The sequence below is a fragment of the Galeopterus variegatus genome, unplaced genomic scaffold (assembly GCF_000696425.1).
Source record: "Galeopterus variegatus unplaced genomic scaffold, G_variegatus-3.0.2 Scaffold16, whole genome shotgun sequence".
Taxonomy (NCBI): Eukaryota; Metazoa; Chordata; class Mammalia; order Dermoptera; family Cynocephalidae; genus Galeopterus; species Galeopterus variegatus.
Window position 1 is genome coordinate 266,057 of NW_007726127.1, and position 18,057 is coordinate 284,113.

Sequence of the window (18,057 nt, forward strand, 5' to 3'; positions counted from 1 at the left end):
TTTTGGAAAAAAAAAATAAAAAAAAAAAATAAATCTTTCCTTAAATTTTTTTTTTTTTTTTTTCCTTTTTGTCTTTTTTCGTGTCCAGCAACGGATCGCAACCCTCAGTGTCATGCCCGTACTGGACCGGGACCGGCAACGGGATCGCAACCCTCGGCGTTGCGCCCGCACCTCGCTCAGCCAGTGAGCAGGAACCGGTCTGTATGTGGGATCCGAACCCTCGGCGGGAGCGTCGCCGCACTCCCAAGCGGCGCACTGTAGCAGTGCGCCACTGGGCCGGCCCCTTTCCATGAACTTTTTGAAGTATTGTCATATAGGTGTATATATCAGAAAAGGGAGCTGAATTAGAAATCAGGATTTAGGGTACAGCATTTGACGGTCATGGGAGCCATAGATTTAGATGAGCCAGAGGAGATAGAAGAGAATAGGGTACCTTTTCAAGGTTTATATTGAGGTTATCTTTTAGTACTGGTCGTTTTTCTCCCTCTTGTTTCCTTGAGTATGATTTTCACATTGTGAGGCTTTCCTTAAAAACTCGTATTCATAGATTATTTTCTATTTTCCAGACAAATTAGTTTCTATTGCATTATTAGTTTTATTAATACTTTTTTATATGTGATTTAAGATAGTAGCGCCTTCAGCATTGCTCATGCTATGCACTACCTTGTTCTACTCTAACACTTCCTCTTTGGCATTATAGTTTTCGCTTCCTCTTTGGCATTAGAGTTTTAAATATATTTCCTTTTGCACTTCAGAGAAACAAAATAAGCAAAAATAGGGTAGTTGGCATTAATAAATCATTGTTTGGTTGGGTAGCATTTGGACCAGTGGAAGATCAATTTAGAGATCAGATAGAAGCCAGTCAATGAGTATGTTGAATAAAAGAGTTTAGATTTTATTCTATAGGCAGGAGTGAGCATTTGAGGGAATTTTGAGGTTGGTATTGATATAAACAAAGGGTGGTGTTTCAGGAAGATGACTCTGAGACTAGTATGAGAAATGGATTGAAAAGGCAAAGGGTTGGAGGTGGAAAGTAGGAAATCCAGATAGACGTCTATTGCAGTAGTTCAGTCAGAGATAAGAATCAAGGTGTGCCAAGAGGGAATTTAAAGTCTAATACCCTCCAAACTGAGAGGGAACTTGGAAACTAAAAAGTGAAACAGGCAATTCCATATGGCTTATAAAGAGTTTTAATAAGGGATAACTTACAGGGAGGTCCCACATGGTGAACAATCAGACGTCTGCAGCAGATGAGAGCTCTAACTCTATGGCTTTGGACAAAGTTTATATAGCAAAAGCAGTGTTACTAAAAATAACTTCAAGGAAACAGCTTAAGAAAAATAAGTTGATAACATCGCTCACCACGTGTCGTATAATCTATGAAGCAGGGGACTTGTGAGGCTATCGTGCATACTTACTGACACCACTCACTGCAGTGTGTGTCATTTACTCCCTTAAACTTGCTGTTACAGTTGCTGTTAAGGTTACTACATTACTAGCCAGTGAGACAAAGGAGAGAGTTTAAGCAAGAGTCAGCATAGCAGGTGTAAACAAAGGTAGAGTCAGTCCTGTTTGCCATCCAACCCTCTACCCCTGACGTCTTTGTGGCCCACACATTCTTATCTGCCAGTCTTCTGCAATGACCCTAGGTCCAGATATTGGGAGGTGCTTGCATTCCTTTCCCACAACAGCAATAGAAGCAACAAGAGGAACATCTATGCCTAGCCAGCAAAGAAATATACTAAGAACTACAGTTCTCCATTTGCCAAAGAGAAGTAAGCCATCTAGTAAAAACATCTGCAAAGGAAAGATCTACTTGATTAATGGCTTTCTTCATACGAGAAAGAAAATCAGTTTTATTAGCTTCATATGAAGGAATACAAGTACAGCATTCTTGTCCAATCAAGGCACAGGTTGCTCTCTGTGTAGCAGTGTATCCAGAGCCATGCAGTTTTGTAATACCACCTTTCTCATTTGAACAGTTTCCTGATTCAAAAGGGAAATGCTGTCTAGAATCATTTAGGACTGTGTCCATAAATTTGGCCAAGCCTGTAATTTCCAGTTTTGTACTAATTCCTGAATATTAAGGAAAGAATATGGATAGATGTCATTCCCACCATGTCATACTTTGAGCCCAGTGAGACTAGAGAACAGATTGTTGGAGGACACTGGGCAAAATATCATATATTCTACCTGGTAGGTATATATGTCCATTGGTTGGTTCCACATATCCAGATGCTGTTCTGTTCTTAAGGGCTAGAAAAGCGCCCTTATCTGAAAATGACTTGTTTTCACCACTGGTCCATTCTGAGTCTAGTACCTTGTGTATGGTTTGACAGGCAGGTGGCAGTAGCCATCTAGCCGTCCCATGTGCACACACACACACACACGGGCCATTGAGCCTAACATTCCATGCTTGGCACACACCCACCCTAGGCCATCCCAAGTGTGGTATGCTGTAGGTATCCTAGAAGCATTTGTGCAGTGTCTAACTAAAAAAAAAATGTGGTGTTTGATTTCATTCCAGCTGAATAAGGAAGAAGGCCTTAAAGTGGTATTTAGGGTTCTGAGAGACAGAGTTCTTACTTTGTGATATAGCAAGTCCCACCCATAATTCCCATTCATTCAGATTGAAGAGGAGGACTTTCCATGGCATTCCTTTGGCACTGGACATTGGCAGCAGTGTGCAAACCCAGCAGTCAGTGATTGTGGGTCTCAGCATATGTAGCTGCACGTTAGAGGAAGGCATTCCCAGGTACTGCTAGTAAGAGTCCGATGAGGAAGTAGCTATGGGCAATAAGATAAATGTTTCAAATGTATTAGGGAAAGCATTCAGCAAGAATATAGTTGCAGTTTTTTTTTTCCTTTTTGTCTTTTTTCATGACCGGTTACGGGATTGCAACCCTCGGTGTCGCGCCCGTACCGCGACCGGCAACGGGATCGCAACCCTTGGTGTCGCGCCCGCACCGCGCTCAACCAGTGAGGAGACCGGTCTCTATATGGGATTCGAACCCTCGGCGGGAGCGCCGCACCCTACCAAGTGCACCACCGGCCGGCCCTATAGTTGCAGTTTGATCACCATGTGCTACCACCCCTGGTTTTAGCACTTTCCCTGGAGGGCTATACCATATATTTTGGCCCTTGATGCTGTCGATATGTGCAAGGATATTATAAACAGGAGCTTCTGTTGTCACCCATAAAAGCAGACCTACTTCTGTGCTTTAGGGGACATGGGGAAGTCACATATGTCATGGTTGGGCCCTCCCCTAAATAAAAAAGAGGGCTGAGTGTGATGCCAGAGGTAAGGCCACCCCCTGATGGGATAAGGATATCAGGCCACCTGTGAGGGGATATAATTTTAATGTCCAATCAACTAAAGTTTTCCCAGGTATTTGTATTTGGACTTTTAAAGCTCTAGTGATTGGCATACCTTCAGCCAATCAGTCACAAGCAGACATGTGTCCCCTGGTGGGTGCAGCATTTATCAGTCTGATGGCTTCTGTCAGTCATGGGGACCATCCCTTCAGGATTCTGTCTGGTGATAAAGTCTTCAGGGTGGTTTTAATCATGCTGTTCATCCTCTCAATGAGACCTGCAGCTTTAGGATTATAAGGCCGAGGAAAAGTCCATAGTATGTTGTGAGACTCAGCTCACTCATGTTTGGTGAAGTGGCTTTCTAGGTCACTGTCAATTTGTGATGGGGTTCCATACATATTCTCCAATTTGGTGAGTCCCTTTATAGCAGTAGCCTGATTCGCTCTTTACAGGTGAAGCCAGTTGCTGTGTCTGTACGTGTTAAAATATACATATGCCCTTCAGATGTTGGTGGAGGCCCAAAATAATCTACCTGCCATATGATGACTGGGTGGTTAGATCATCCGATGTGCCCTGGTGCATTCTCAATGGGCATTGCTGCAGCTGGAATTACAGACAATCCTTATCAGCAACCTGCACATTTGAATATTTAATTGGTAAATGAAGCCTTTTTACTATTTCCCAAGTTTTCTTTGGTTCTCAATGGTCAGATTTATGATAAACCCAATCTGCCGTGTCAGAGGGATCATCAGATCCTCCAGCTGAACGGCTTGGGCTCTGGTGAGGGCATCAGCCTCATGGATGCCTGGTAGGGTAGTCTGGGAGTGAGCTGATACATGCCATAAAGACACCTAAGCTGTCAGCTGTGTACACGCTTCCCATATGTCTCTCCATAGCTTGGATACCCATAACAGTTTTCCAAGCACAGTCCAATTTTCACGGTGCCATTGTGGCATCCGAATAGTCAAACCTTTCCAAAGAGCACAGCTTTCAGTGGCTACATTGAGTAGCATCAGTTCGTGGGTCAGTATGATCCACACTGCTCATAGCTCCGCTCATTGGCTACTCTGTTTAGTCCCTTCGTCAAACTAGATAATGTCAGAGTCCAATCTGACAGCAGAGGAATACCAGGTGGGTGGATTCCCCTGGCTGCTACCATCATGTACCAGGTGTAGGGGGAGAAGTGCCCACTTCCTCTTGCACTTGTGGGAGAAGTGGAACAAAGTCTTTGATCTTTGGAATGGGATCCGAGTCCACATACGCGACTGGTCCCAACAGAGTATGCAGCTCCTAAGACAACAGGCTGGTGTTATATGAACTCCATTGCTGCAAATACTTGTGCCATTTCTGCAGAGTGCTTATCTGTGCGCATACTCTCTTTGGTTTTAAGAACATGTCCTTAATCCATCTTCCTACTGGCAGGGAGGTCAGTACTTCCACTAGCAGGTTGGTTGTTAAGCCTTCTGTTTGTTGTAGAGCCAGATATGTAACCAAAAGTTTTTCTTTTTCTTTTCCTTTTCTTTTCTTTTTTTTTTAAAAAGATGACCAGTAAGGGGATCTTCACCCTTGACTTGGTGTTGTCAGCACCACGCTCTCTCAAGTGAGCCAACCGGCCATCCCTATATAGGCATCCAAACCCATGGCCTTGGTGTTTTCAGCACCACACTCCCAAGTGAGCCACAGGCCAGCCCTCAAAAGTTGTTTTTCAGTGGGGCTATATTTGATTTCTGCACCTTTCCATAGTTGTGACCAAATCTGCAATGGGATGTGTTTCCCATTCTGCTTCTGCTACAAGCCCTAACCAAATCCCTCTGGGTAAAAACTAACATCCATTTCACATCTTACATTTGGCATCAACATTCCTAAAGCTTGTACTTATTTTACCACTATCTTAGCCTTGTCAAATGCTTCTCTTTGGGGAGTGCCTCATCCCTTTTGGTTCCCCTTTTTACCATAGTGTAAAAGGGTCTTAGGATTTGAGCTAAATGGGGGATAAAGGATACCAGTAACTCAATTCCACAAAAGTTTGTCAGTCTTTCACAGATTGAGGAACAGGGAAAGCTGTAGTTTATTTACAGCCACCTGTGGCATAAATTTTGTCTTCCCTGACGAGATAACTCACAGGAATTTTACCAACTGCCCCACCCCTGGTATCTTGTTGGTATTTACGTCCCATCGCCTTTTCTTCAAGTGTACCTGGAAAGACACTGCATTTGGGAAAAAGACAGTAAATCATTATTGGTTAGCATGATATCATCAATATGGTTACACACTTTAAAGGGTGCATCCACTTTCCATCTTTCCAGGTCCTTGCTACCATGCCATGACAAATGGTACAACTATTTAAGTAGCTTTTGGGGGCAGTACCTGAAAGGTCTACTGCTTCCCATCTTGGGTGAAGGCAAACTCATCTTAAGAAGACTAAAGAAAGCATTTGCCAAATCCATACAGTGGCATACAGTGGTATGTCTTGAGGGAAGTAGATATCCATTCTAGCAAAGAGGCAATATGAGGCACTGCCTCATGTGTAGAGTAATTCACTGTCAAATGCCAGGTGCTGTTAGGCATCCTCACTGGCTACACAGAGCTGATATATGGGCTTCGGGCTGGCCACATCACTTTTGTCTTTTCTAATTCTTGAATGGTTGCCGTAATCTCTTCATGCCCTCCTGGCCATTTGTACTGTTTAGTGGTGATGACCCAGTGAGGCCTGGGTGGTCTCATAGGGTTCTTAGTTTGCGTGTTCTACCAGTACAGGTTTGTTCAAATGCGTAGCCTGAATTCACCTGTTGTGGTCCTCAAATCCAAGTCCTTCAGTATATCTACTCCTACGATACATTCCAGAATTGGAGAAATATGTACTAGGAAGAGATAGGGAGGGAAGGTAGTCACCAGTTTGTAAATAGAGTTGTCTGTTTAACTCTGATTGTTTGGCCCCCGTATCTATCACTGGCTTGAATCTCACCCCTAAATTTAGTGGGATTGCCATAAATCAAAGTGCACTTGGCTCCTGTGTGAATTAGAGCCAATACTTTAGTGTGAGAACAATAAATGGTTAATTCTGCATGTGGCCTCTGGACACACACACACCCCGTTGCATACACCAGAGGGCAATGTTGACCCAGTCCCTAGTCTTAAGGGGTTGGGGACAGCCACCCCTCAGAGTCCTCCTGGGAAGGAGGGACACAGGGTTGTGCCTATGGTTTTTCTGTATTTGACTTAAGAGGAGTAAATTGCTTGTCCTCCAGGAGAGCTTCCCATAAGGTTATAAGGACTGAATTTGGCATCTTATCAATGTCCTACTTTGGGGTACCTGCTAATACTAGATCATGCCATAATTACTTGCGGGAGACCCTTTTGAGTCCTCAGTCTTTTACATCCCCCTTCTTAGGGTCTTTGGTTTTATCAACCTTTCTATTTCCTTTATGGCGGATTCTCTCAGTTTTGCTTAAATCAGCAACTATGGATGCTACTGTTTGGATGGGTTGGCCTACCATGAGGCAAGTACTGAATCCAGAGTCCCATACCAGGCACCAAGAGCTGATTGAAAGACTCTGTCTTTTTTATTCCTGCCATAAAAAAATTCCTCATCTGGTCCCCTAAAATTTGGGGCAAAGATGGTATGCTTTATCCCTAATTCTCTCCCTACATTCTGAAATTCTTTCATAGTCGTCCATCGTAATGGAGGAAATGGCACATCCCCTTCATTGGGCCAAGTCATTTTTACACTTGCCTGCACCCATTCTATCAGATTTTCCAAGTGGCCTTGGTTTTTTCCAGCCCCGGTGACATACAGACACTGTTGCAGGGCGGATTGCACCATCACAGATGCCATCGTTGATATCTCAGAACCGTTTAGCATTATGCCATCTCCTCCTGTGTCCTACAACTGTAGTAGCCATGCAACTACTCCCTCTTTCTGTTTGAACCTTCTAGTTAGCTCTATAAATTCAGTGGGGGAGTATTCCTGCTTGGTGGTCTTAGTACTGCTGGTGGGGTACTCCTCCCTTTCATTTCCTGGCTCTCTAGTGCCTCGGTTTTAGTTTGAATCAAAGTTTTTAACTCAGACATTTCTTCTTCGATAATATCCTTGTCTTCTGATGAGTCATTTTCCCAGGGATCCTTCTGTTTTAGGGGTCCCAGTTCTCCTGCAAAACAATGGTTCTTACATGGGCTTGTGTCAGGTGCCTGCCCTGCATTAAGGCCGCTTTATAAGCCCTAACTTCAATATGTTCCTCTGTGGTTGAATCTTTTTGGAAAGTAAGTCCAAATTGGTGAAGCAAGCCATTCTTATATCTTTCTCCAGGCTAGAGCTTCCTTAGTTTTTTCTGATTCTTTCTGTAGCTGTAGCTCCTCCACATTGAACTTCAAAGCACAGAGGAGGTCAAGCTACTGCTTCAATGGCTTGTTCACTTTCCTTCTTCCATTGTTTATTTCCAACAGCTTCAGTTAAATTCCTCGGGCATTTTGGGGGCATCCCTGCACTCACACTCTGGTCAGAAGTGTTCGGTAAACCTAGCCCAGGCCCCCCACATGGAAGTTGCTGGCCAGCCTGGGATTTCCTCTGCCACGTTCCCATTAGCCATGCTGGCTTCATTCTCAGTCTTCTGGCTGTCTCATCAATTGTGCGAGGAGGAGGTTAAAGTGTAGTATTCTCTGAACTGAGAAGGAACTTTGATACCGAAAAATGAAGCAGGCAATTCTACATGGCTTACAGAGAGTTTGAATCAAGAGTAACCTACATACGGAGAGGTTACATATAGTGAACAATCAAACATCTACAGATGAGAGCTCTAACTCTCCTGGCTTCAGGCAAAGTTTATATAGCAAAAACAGCATTACTAAAGATAACTTCAAGGAAACAGCTTAAGAAAAATAAGTTGATAACATCACTCACCAGTGTCCTGTAATCTATGAAGCAGAGGTCTTGTGAGGCTGTTGCACAGATTTACTGACACCTCTTACTGCAGTGACATCTACTCTTTAAATCTTAGTTCCCTTTACACTTACTGTTAAGGATACTGCATAACTAGCCAGTGGGACAAAGGAGAGAGTTCAAGTAGGAGTCAACATGGGAAGGGGATCAAAGGTGGAGTCAGTCCTGCTCATCATCTACACAAGGTAGTGGTGGTGACAGTGGCAGTGAAAAATAATGGCTGGATACCAAAAAGAATAAGCAATACTGCCTAATAATTGGATGTAGGGGAAGGAGGAAATAGCCAAAGACTATGACTAGGAAAATGGCAATAAAACCTACAGAAATGAAGTCTAGAGAAGATTTTAGAGAACTACCATATGATCTTAACTTGAGGTTTGTAGGTGCTTAAGCCTGTCTGGTGTAATTAATTGAATAAAGTCCAAGGAGAGAGAGACTGTAAGATTGTTGAAAATTGAAGGACTGATCCGGTGATGAAATTTTGATGGAGAATATGGTCTCTGAGGAAGAGTGTAGAACAAGTAGAGCAAAGATAAGAGAATTCAGTCTTAGGGTATATCTGTATTTGTGATGCTGGAGAAATAGATATAAGGTCAGATAGTTTTCATTAGTGTTTAGAGGAAATATCTTTTCAGTTCTTTTTTTTTTTTTTTTTTTTTTAAAAGATGACCGGTAAGGGGATCTCAACCCTTGACTTGGTGTTGTCAGCACCACGCTCACCCAGTGAGCAAACCGGCCATCACTATATGGGATCCGAACCCGCGGCCTTGGTGTTATCAGCACCGCACTCTACCGAGTGAGCCACAGGCCGGCCCTTCTTTTCAGTTCTATATTAGTTGATGTGATATTCTTTGACTCCTCCCTAAACATAACTTACCTGTGACCATATCACTTTTCATGGATGCCCCTAATCTTTCTGTCCAAAAAACTAATTTTTTTAATCATTTGTTTTTAAGATGCCAGCACCGTGACTGCCTAGTTATCTTCAGATTCTAAGGCTTTACGATCTAGTAGAGATATAATGCAAGCCACATTTGTAATTTTAAATTTTCCAATAGCCACGTTTAAAAGTAAGTGAAAAGAAACAGGTGAAATTAATTTTAATAGTATATTTTATTTAACCTGATATATCCAAAATGTTAGCATTTAAACAATTAATTAAAAAATTGATAAGATAGTTTTCATTCCTTTATTTTGTACTAAGTCTTCGAAGTCTGGTGTGCATTTTATACTTGGGGTACATCTAAGTTCAGACTATCCACATTTCAAGGGCTTGGTAGCCACATGCTAGTTGCTACCACCTAGGACATTGCAGTTTTAAGGTTTTGAAAACTATAATGAGATGACTTCTGCCTAGGGAGCTCTTCTCCAATCTGCTCCATCTTAAATTCCATCAGCATTCATTTCTTAAGGGAAAGACACGAATCTGATATGAACAAGCAAAATGTCTTCAATTTTCAGCTTGTTTTTAGGTGTAGGGAATGAAGCTACCTTAGCTCTGCCTGAGAAAACCCTTTATTTTTGCCTGTAGGGTACTAGAAACCAGTGCTTTGGAGTTAAATTATGGTTAAATTCTTCAGGTTTTTAACCATAATTCTCATGTAACATTATAATTCTCCTAGCAAACAATATATATATAATTGCCTTAACTGATAATTAACACTTTCAAATATTCCCTATCACAATAAAACCTTACAGATAACCAAATATGTGGGTTTTTTCCCTCACACCAACCAAATTCTCCTACTCTCTGGACACCAACTGCATATGCTACATATAGCTCAATTCTGTTAGTGTCAGACTCCACAGATTTAAGGGCTCAGGCCCACAAGACTGCCCTCCCTTCAAATGCCAGTAGCAAGTCTCCAGGTTACCCACACTTCTGTCTGGCTTGGTTACAGAGTCGGTGGTTCCCACCTCCCCCCACTTCCTGTTCAGGTTCAATAATTTGCTAGAACGGCTCACAGAAGTCCAGAAAACACTTTACTTACTATTACCAGTTTATTATAAAGGATACAAGTGAACAGCTAAATGAAGAGGTACATACGGTGAGGTCCAGAAGGGTCCTGAGTGCAGGAGCTGCTATCCTCACGGAGTTTGGGTGCCCCACCCTCCTGGCAGGCACATCGGTTTATTTACCAACTCATAAGCTCTTCAAACCCTTCCTTTAGGGGTTTTTATGGAGGCTTCATTATGTAGGCATGATTGATTGTATCATTGGCCATTGAACTCAGTCTCCAGCCTGTCTCCCTTTCCCAGAGGTCTAGGGGTGAGACTGAAAATCCTAACCCTCTAATCATGGCTTGGTCTATCTGGTGACTAGCCCCAGTCCTGGGTCCATCAGGATTGGAGTCCATCAGGATTGGAGTCCATCAGCCAAGAGTCATCACATTACCATACCGAAGACACTATCACTCAAGAGAATCCAAGGGTTTTAGGTGCTCTGTGCTAGGAACTAGGGACAAAGATTAAATATTTTTTATTATCCTGCAGTAACTTTTGCTAATTGGTTAGAGCCATTCTCTGCTAAGTTAGTTAGAGTGCAGTATTATAAAAAGGTCAAGGGTTTGAATCCCTGAACCGGCTAGCCACCAAAATAATAATAATAATAATAATAATAATTGTACCCTCTGCGAGAACTGTCATTTTTTAATGTGGAGCCAAAAAGTCAATGGTAAATTTTTCAAAAGCATTAATTTAAAACAAATATAAATTAAGAAATAGAAAAGTTTAAATGAATTATATACAACCATCTCATTAATAGGAATTAATGAAAGAAGAGTTGCTGTGACATTTTAATTATAGTTTATGTATTACATGCTACGTATTATTACAGTTTTCAAAATTAATTTTGAAAATTAATAAAACATATTAAATGCAGGAAATTGTTTTATTATCAAGTAGAAGAACTGATATTTGTGTTAATTGCCTACCTGTATTCTTTAATACATAAGAGAAAATGTTTTATAAATCAGTGAACTAATTTTAAAAATATGTTTAGATTTTTTTTTTTTTTTTTTTTTTTTTTTTTTTGTCTTTTTTCGTGTTCGGCAATGGATCGCAACCCTCAGTGTTGCGCCCGTACCGGACCAGGACCGGCAACGGGATTCCAACCCTCGGTGCGGCGCCCGCACCTCGCTCAGCCAGTGAGCGGGAACCGGTCTGTATGTGGGATCCGAACCCTCGGCGGGAGCGCTGCCACACTCCCAAGCGGCGCACTGTAGCAGTGCGCCACTGGGCCGGCCCTATTTAGATTTTGAGAATCATTGCAAGAAGCAAATTAATAATATTGATTATAAATCAAGACTGAATATTTGTATTCTAATACGTATTGTTTAAAAGCCTCATATAGTAAATAAGGATGAAAAATGCTTATGCAGATTTGATTGTCAAATGTAATTTAGCCATGGGCTAGTTAAGGATGTTTGTATGGGGTTTTTTTTGTTTGTTTTCATCTTGTTTACTTGATATTTAAGCAGAGTAGGAAAAACCAAATTATATAATACTTTTAGAAATATCTTCCAGATATGTTCATACACATAAATATATTCATATTAGCCCCCTTTATAATAGTCTTATCTCAAATTTTAAAAATATATTACAGGTTAAATGTGTCATGTAGGTTAGATATTGAAGAGAACTGTGTTTTTTACTTAGGGTTTAACAAATATATATGCTTTTTAATATAGTTTTTTTTTTTTTTTTTTTTTTAAAGATGACTGGTAAGGGGATCTTAACCCTTGACTTGGTGTTGTCAGCACCATGCTTTCCCAAGTAAGCCAACCGGCTATCCCTATATAGGGATCCGAACCCGTGGCCTTGGTGTTCTCAGCACCACACTCTCCCAAGTGAGCCACAGGCTGGCCCTTCATATAGTTTAACAAATTTTCAATTGAGTTTTTCCTCATTTTGGACATTTTGAGTAGTTAGTCTGTTATATTTCTGTTGATTTAGATTCCTAAATAATTCCTTTTTTTTTTTATAACAGAGATAAAAGCGACAGTGTTTGATGACTGCAAGAAAGAAGGTGAATGGAAGGTAGAATTTGCATACTTTGCTCTTTTTATTGAGGACATCAGTATGTCATCCTTTTGAAACTTTCTGTAAGAGTAGGGTCTGGAACTACACTGCTTGCCTTCAAATCCTGACTTCACCACTTAATAGCTGTGGCTCCTTGGGCAAGTTACTTGACCTCTTTCTGCCTCTATTTCCTTGTCTATAAAATGGGTAATGGTAATATCTCATATGGTAGTTGTAAATATTAAGTGAAGTAATCCATGTCAATTGCTTAGAACAGTGCTTGGAACAATAATTATTATTCTACAAGTGGCAATTTATAATTCTAAGAAAATTCAATGTTAAACATAAGATACATTTTAAATGAACAAGCTCTCTATTTCAAAATAGAAATATTTCTTTTTGTTTACTTATGTATAATACTATATATATATATATATTAGGGTACTTCAAAAAGTTCATGGAAAAATTCATATTTTTTTAAAATTCTATTTTTCCATGGACTTTTTGAAGTACCCTCATATATTGAGAAAATAAATCTCCAGCTCATGCAAGTTAAAAAACAAGTTGAGATGATTTTCCTACCATCCTGGTACTTTAATTTTATGTTGTAAAATGTTTATAAGATTGAGAAGGCTTAATAGATAAAATTTTTCTTTTTGTGAATTCTCGGCAATCAAATACTTATACTATTTCTTAATTTGTATTTGTTTTAAGATAATGCTTTTAGATGAGTTTACCACTAAGCTTTTGGCATCATGTTGCAAAATGACAGATCTTCTAGAAGAAGGTATAACTGGTAAGTGTTACTAATTCTCATCATGAAAACTTTTTCATTATGATTGGGAAGGTTTGAAATATTAAGAAATTTTAGTTAGGAATTGTGTTTCTGAGGAGCTTATGTTTTATTTATTTATGAGTCTAGCCATAACAATTAGATGTAACATTCTTCTTTTCTCTGTGAATCTTCAGAATAACCTTTGTAAGTCAGGTTTTTTCTTTCCCCTCAGCTGAGACATATTATTAAGTGCTGCTAACCAAGACTAAGTTAATTGCCTTGTTGAAGGTTGTTCTTTAAACTTTTTACTCTTACATATTTAACAGTTCTGTATATTAATGTACTAAGTTTACCTTAGTGTTTTGATTAATGATTGTGATTTTCATGTATTGCTTTTAAATAGATATTAGGATTTATGTCATAAAATCAACTTTTGTACATATTTACAAATGTATAATGCTGACTTTGTAAATTTCTCTTTATTACCTAGAAGTCAGATAATTATAAGTTTAAATCAGATAATTACAAGTTTAAATCAGTTGTAGTATGAAAATTTTAAATACTTATAGATTCTGAAAAAAATGATATCACAAGAAGTTATTTTCAACTACGCAGGATTGTGTTAATGAGGTAGTAATCTGTATTACCTTTAGGGGAAAATAGCAATATCTTATTACGTACATAATCATGTTATCCTCAATACATTATCTTCTAATTCATTTTTTTACATTTGATCTTCATAATAATTTTATAAAAACAGATATTAAATACCCCCATTAGTAATGAGGAAACTGAGACTCAAAGTAAAATATAATTATTTTCTATTTTGGATCCTAATGTAGTATATGTACCTTCTGTCACTCTTAACTTGTAAGTTTCAAAAGTACACCTAGGGGCCGGCCCGGTGGTGCACTCGGTAGAGTGCGGCGCTTGGGAGCACCGCGGCGCTCCCGCCGAGGGTTCGGATCCCATATAGAGACCAGTCCGCTCACTGGTTGAGCACGGTGCGGGCGTGACACCAAGGGTTGCGATCTCGTTGCTGGTCGCGGTACGGGCGCGACACCGAGGGTTGCGATCCCGTTACCGGTCACGAAAAAAGACAAAAAGGAAAAAGTACACCTAGTATTCTCAAAAAAGCCTGACCATATAATATTTATGTTTGGATTTTTATATATAAAATAATCTTTATTGTTGATTATATATCCAATTTGTGGTCTTTATAACCTTCAGTGGATAAAGTTGTAAACTAGAAATTAGAAGATTAAAGCCTTGGTTTTTCTACTACTAGATAAGTGAAATTTTAAGTCACTTAAGTTTTTTAAGTTCCCAGAGGTCATTCTCTTTGTTTTGTTTTTTGTTTTTGTCTTTATTTTTGGCAGCTGGCCAGTAAGAGGAGCCAGAGGTCATTCTGATGTGAAACTAGGATGAGAACCATTTGATAATGTGTGAAAACACTATGAAACTACAGAGCCATTATGCACTATGAGGAGGATTTATTGCATTTTATAGACCATTTTTTTATTTTTTATTAGTGTATTCATTATTACAAATCATACTTATTCTTTATGCCCCTTATCCAGTGTCTCCTGTTTCCCCTCCTCCTCTAATAACCATAGATTTGTTCTTTTCATCTGATGGATTAACCGTTCCTCTGTTGGTTTGTTGCCTAGAAGAGCTGTCCAGTACTGAAACAGGTGTGATCAAGTCCTCCCCTATAATCGTAAAGCAGATGCTTCTTCTGTTACTCTGGAGTGTGCTTTGTGGAGAGAGAGGACCTCATCTCTGTGTGTGTGTGTAGACCATTGTTTCTTACTGTGTATTCAGTGTTGATGGATATTCTTCAAGGAGAGGATTCTGTTTCCAATTAGTTAGGGAAACAGTATTAAACAAAGCTAAACATGTTTCCTTAGGACTTTTCAGAGCCTTTTATGTGCCAACATATATGTGGATCCCCGCGGTAAAGGGTACTCAGTTTTTTAAAGTTATTTGACCACAGAAAGCTTTTTTGTGTGTGTGTGTGACCGGTAACCCCTGGCTTGGTGTCGCCCGCACCGGGCTCAGCCAGTGAGCACACTGGCCATCCCTTTATAGGATCCGAACCTGTGGCGGGAGCGCCGCTGCGCTCCCAGCGCTGCACTTTCCCGAGTGAGCCAAGGGGTTGGCCCCAGAAAGCTTTTTTTTTTTTAAGAAGGATTTCATAGGACTGTATATAATAGAGCATACTGATGCAGAATGTTTTTGATATCTTCCAGAATCACTTAGGTTTGCTCTGGTTTAATCATAGTCATATCTACTAACTTGAACTAACATAGGCCTTTTGAGTTCTACATTAGCTGTCTTGAGAATCCCTCTATGAGACTTGGCATTGGCAGGTTCAGTGGTCAGACTTCCTGTTGTCATTTAGGTTATTTGTAAAGATATTCAGTAGTGTCTTACAATTTAAAAAAATAGCTGAGGGGAAAAATGCTATTCAGTATTTGCTACTTCAGTGGAGAATAAAGTCAAGTAAAAACCTTTAAAAAAATAGAGTAGGAATTAGCTTATTTCTTTGTCACTATTAAAGACTTTTCTTTCTTTTTAATCAGTTAATAGGTATGCACTTTTTAGTGAATTGGAAAAGCACTTTCTGCTATTGATAACCAGAGATTTCAGAATATTTTCCAAGTCTGTGTTCTAAATCATAACATGATATTTTCACAGGGTTTTAACATGTACATTATTCATCAAACATAATAGTATGTATAGTATACAAATGACCATAAGATACTTCATTTTGAGCATTACATAGTGTAAGTAAATTAACATATGTTAAATCTTAATCTTTTAAGGGTAAAATTATAATTGTTGGGAATGAAGATAAAAAATTAAATTTTTCCTTGGAAATCTTATTTGATATCCTATCCAATAGTAGCTATGATAAACCTACACATTACTAATATAAATTTAGGAATGAGAAAATGAAATCACCATATTTAAAAGAGAAGTCCACAGGTAGCCTCCCTTGCATATCACATTAACATTAATTCTTTCTAGACCCTTTGCCAACATGAGTCTTGAAAGATGATTCTCCTGATGTGTAGAAGGATACTTTAAATTAGTTAAAAAAAAATATGTATATATATATATATATATATATATATATATATATATACACACACACATATATATATATATACACACACACACACACACACACAGCTTTAAATAGTTAATTTGACAATTAAAGTTTATTAGTTTTATATTCACTTTGTTTTGCACTAGATAATTTTATAGACTTCTTAATTTTAAGAAGAAAAATATAATTAACTAAATTCTAGTGATATTTTATTGTTAAAAATACTTTATAAATATTAGTGTGTGCTTTTAAAAGAGTAAGAGTTAATTGACAACTTATTTAAAGAATATTATAGTAGTCAAAAACTTGGGTTTTGGAGTCAGACAGAGCTAGGTGGGAAGCCTGCCTGTTCTACTTTCTGTGTGATTGGGTAAGTAACTCCTTTAAGCCTCAGTTTCCTCATTTGTAAAATGCTTATATTATGGGGTTATTATGAGGTTTAATAAATAATTTGTGTAAAGTAATCAGACTGGTAAATCTGGCATTATATTTGCTATTATTGTAATATATTTTTGAAAAGATGCATATTTTAATTTTTAATGCACTTTCTTGGTTTCTCCAAGACCTGTAGATTGCTTATACTGGTAGACCTACCTAACTATGAAATAACTGCTTTATCTTTTTTTTCTCACGATGAGAAAGGAACTCTGACCATGGTTTAGCTTCAGGGAAGACACATTTTCAGTATTTTTAAAATTTATCAAATGAAGACAAAGAAAATATTAAACCCAGTATATGTAAAGGTGTTTTCTTATTATTATAAATGGAAAGTACAACAAAATTTATTTAAAAATTGTTTTAAGTGTGTAAATATGTGGTTATAAAAAATGACCTTTTTTTTATTAGTTGTGGAGAATATTTATAAGAATCGTGAACCTGTCAGACAAATGAAAGCTCTTTATTTTATTTCTCCAATATCAAAGGTGAGTATTTTAAATCTCTAAAAAGTAGATTCTTCAATATTTTTACCATTGTCATGGTTTGCTAATAGAAAATTCAAAATAATAAAATATCCTTTATTTAAAAAATATTGCCATAAACTAGTTAACTTAGGAAAGTTTTTGCTGTTAGAAGATTGTTTTATTTGCACTCTTCCCACTGAGAATGCATAAGTAAGAAAAGTCCTTTCTCGTACATATACAAAAACAGAATTTAATTATAAAATGATAGAAGTTATACAGATTTTTTGCATAATTTTTTATTGGTACAGTTCTATTGAACCATAATTTGGGGGGGGGGGGATGGAAATGTAGATAAAAGAAATAATCTCAAATTAATCCTTTATTTATCTTAGTGACTTCTCTGTAGTGTACATGTATGTATATGTGCATGTGGATGAATATATGTACATATATATTTTCTTTTTTTAAGTATTTTCTTATTTTTTGTGGCTGGCTGGTACATGGTTCCAAACACTTGGCCATGGTGTTACCAACACCATGCTCTAACCAAGTGAACTAACTGGTCAGCCTGTACATCCATATTTCTAATGTCTAAGGAATTTCTTCAGTTTATAATGATTGTATGGTTTAACTCAAACTTTAAACCACACTTTTAGAGCCAAATAAAATATCAGATTCCCTTATTCCCTTAGATCTGAGAATGCGTTTTTCCAACACTTTTCACTTATTCCCACCTAGTATGTTAATTTGGCAATCCCAATTTCATTTCACTTCTAACTCTGTCACACAGTAGGAAAAAAAACAGATATTCATTAGTCTTTATATATTGACTGCTGGTGCGAAGAGTGGGTTTTAATGGCATTTTATATTTTATCTGTGATATAATTCCATAAGTTAAAATTTATGATTGGAAAAAATGCAAGTTAAAAGCACCATTTTGCACCTAGCAAATTGGCAGATGGACTTAAAATATATATATATATATATATATATA

At 38.4% G+C, this 18,057-nt stretch overlaps 1 protein-coding gene across 1 annotated transcript in view; it reads left to right on the forward strand.

Moving 5' to 3' along the window:
• Positions 1 to 18,057, forward strand: part of STXBP3 (syntaxin binding protein 3) — a 70,164-nt gene that overhangs the window by 8,310 nt on the left and 43,797 nt on the right. Inside the window, exons 2-4 of the mRNA XM_008566774.1 lie at positions 12,240 to 12,289; positions 12,986 to 13,067; positions 17,008 to 17,088. Coding sequence (XP_008564996.1) covers positions 12,240 to 12,289; positions 12,986 to 13,067; positions 17,008 to 17,088 — 213 coding nt within the window. The remainder of the gene's footprint in view (positions 1 to 12,239; positions 12,290 to 12,985; positions 13,068 to 17,007; positions 17,089 to 18,057) is intronic.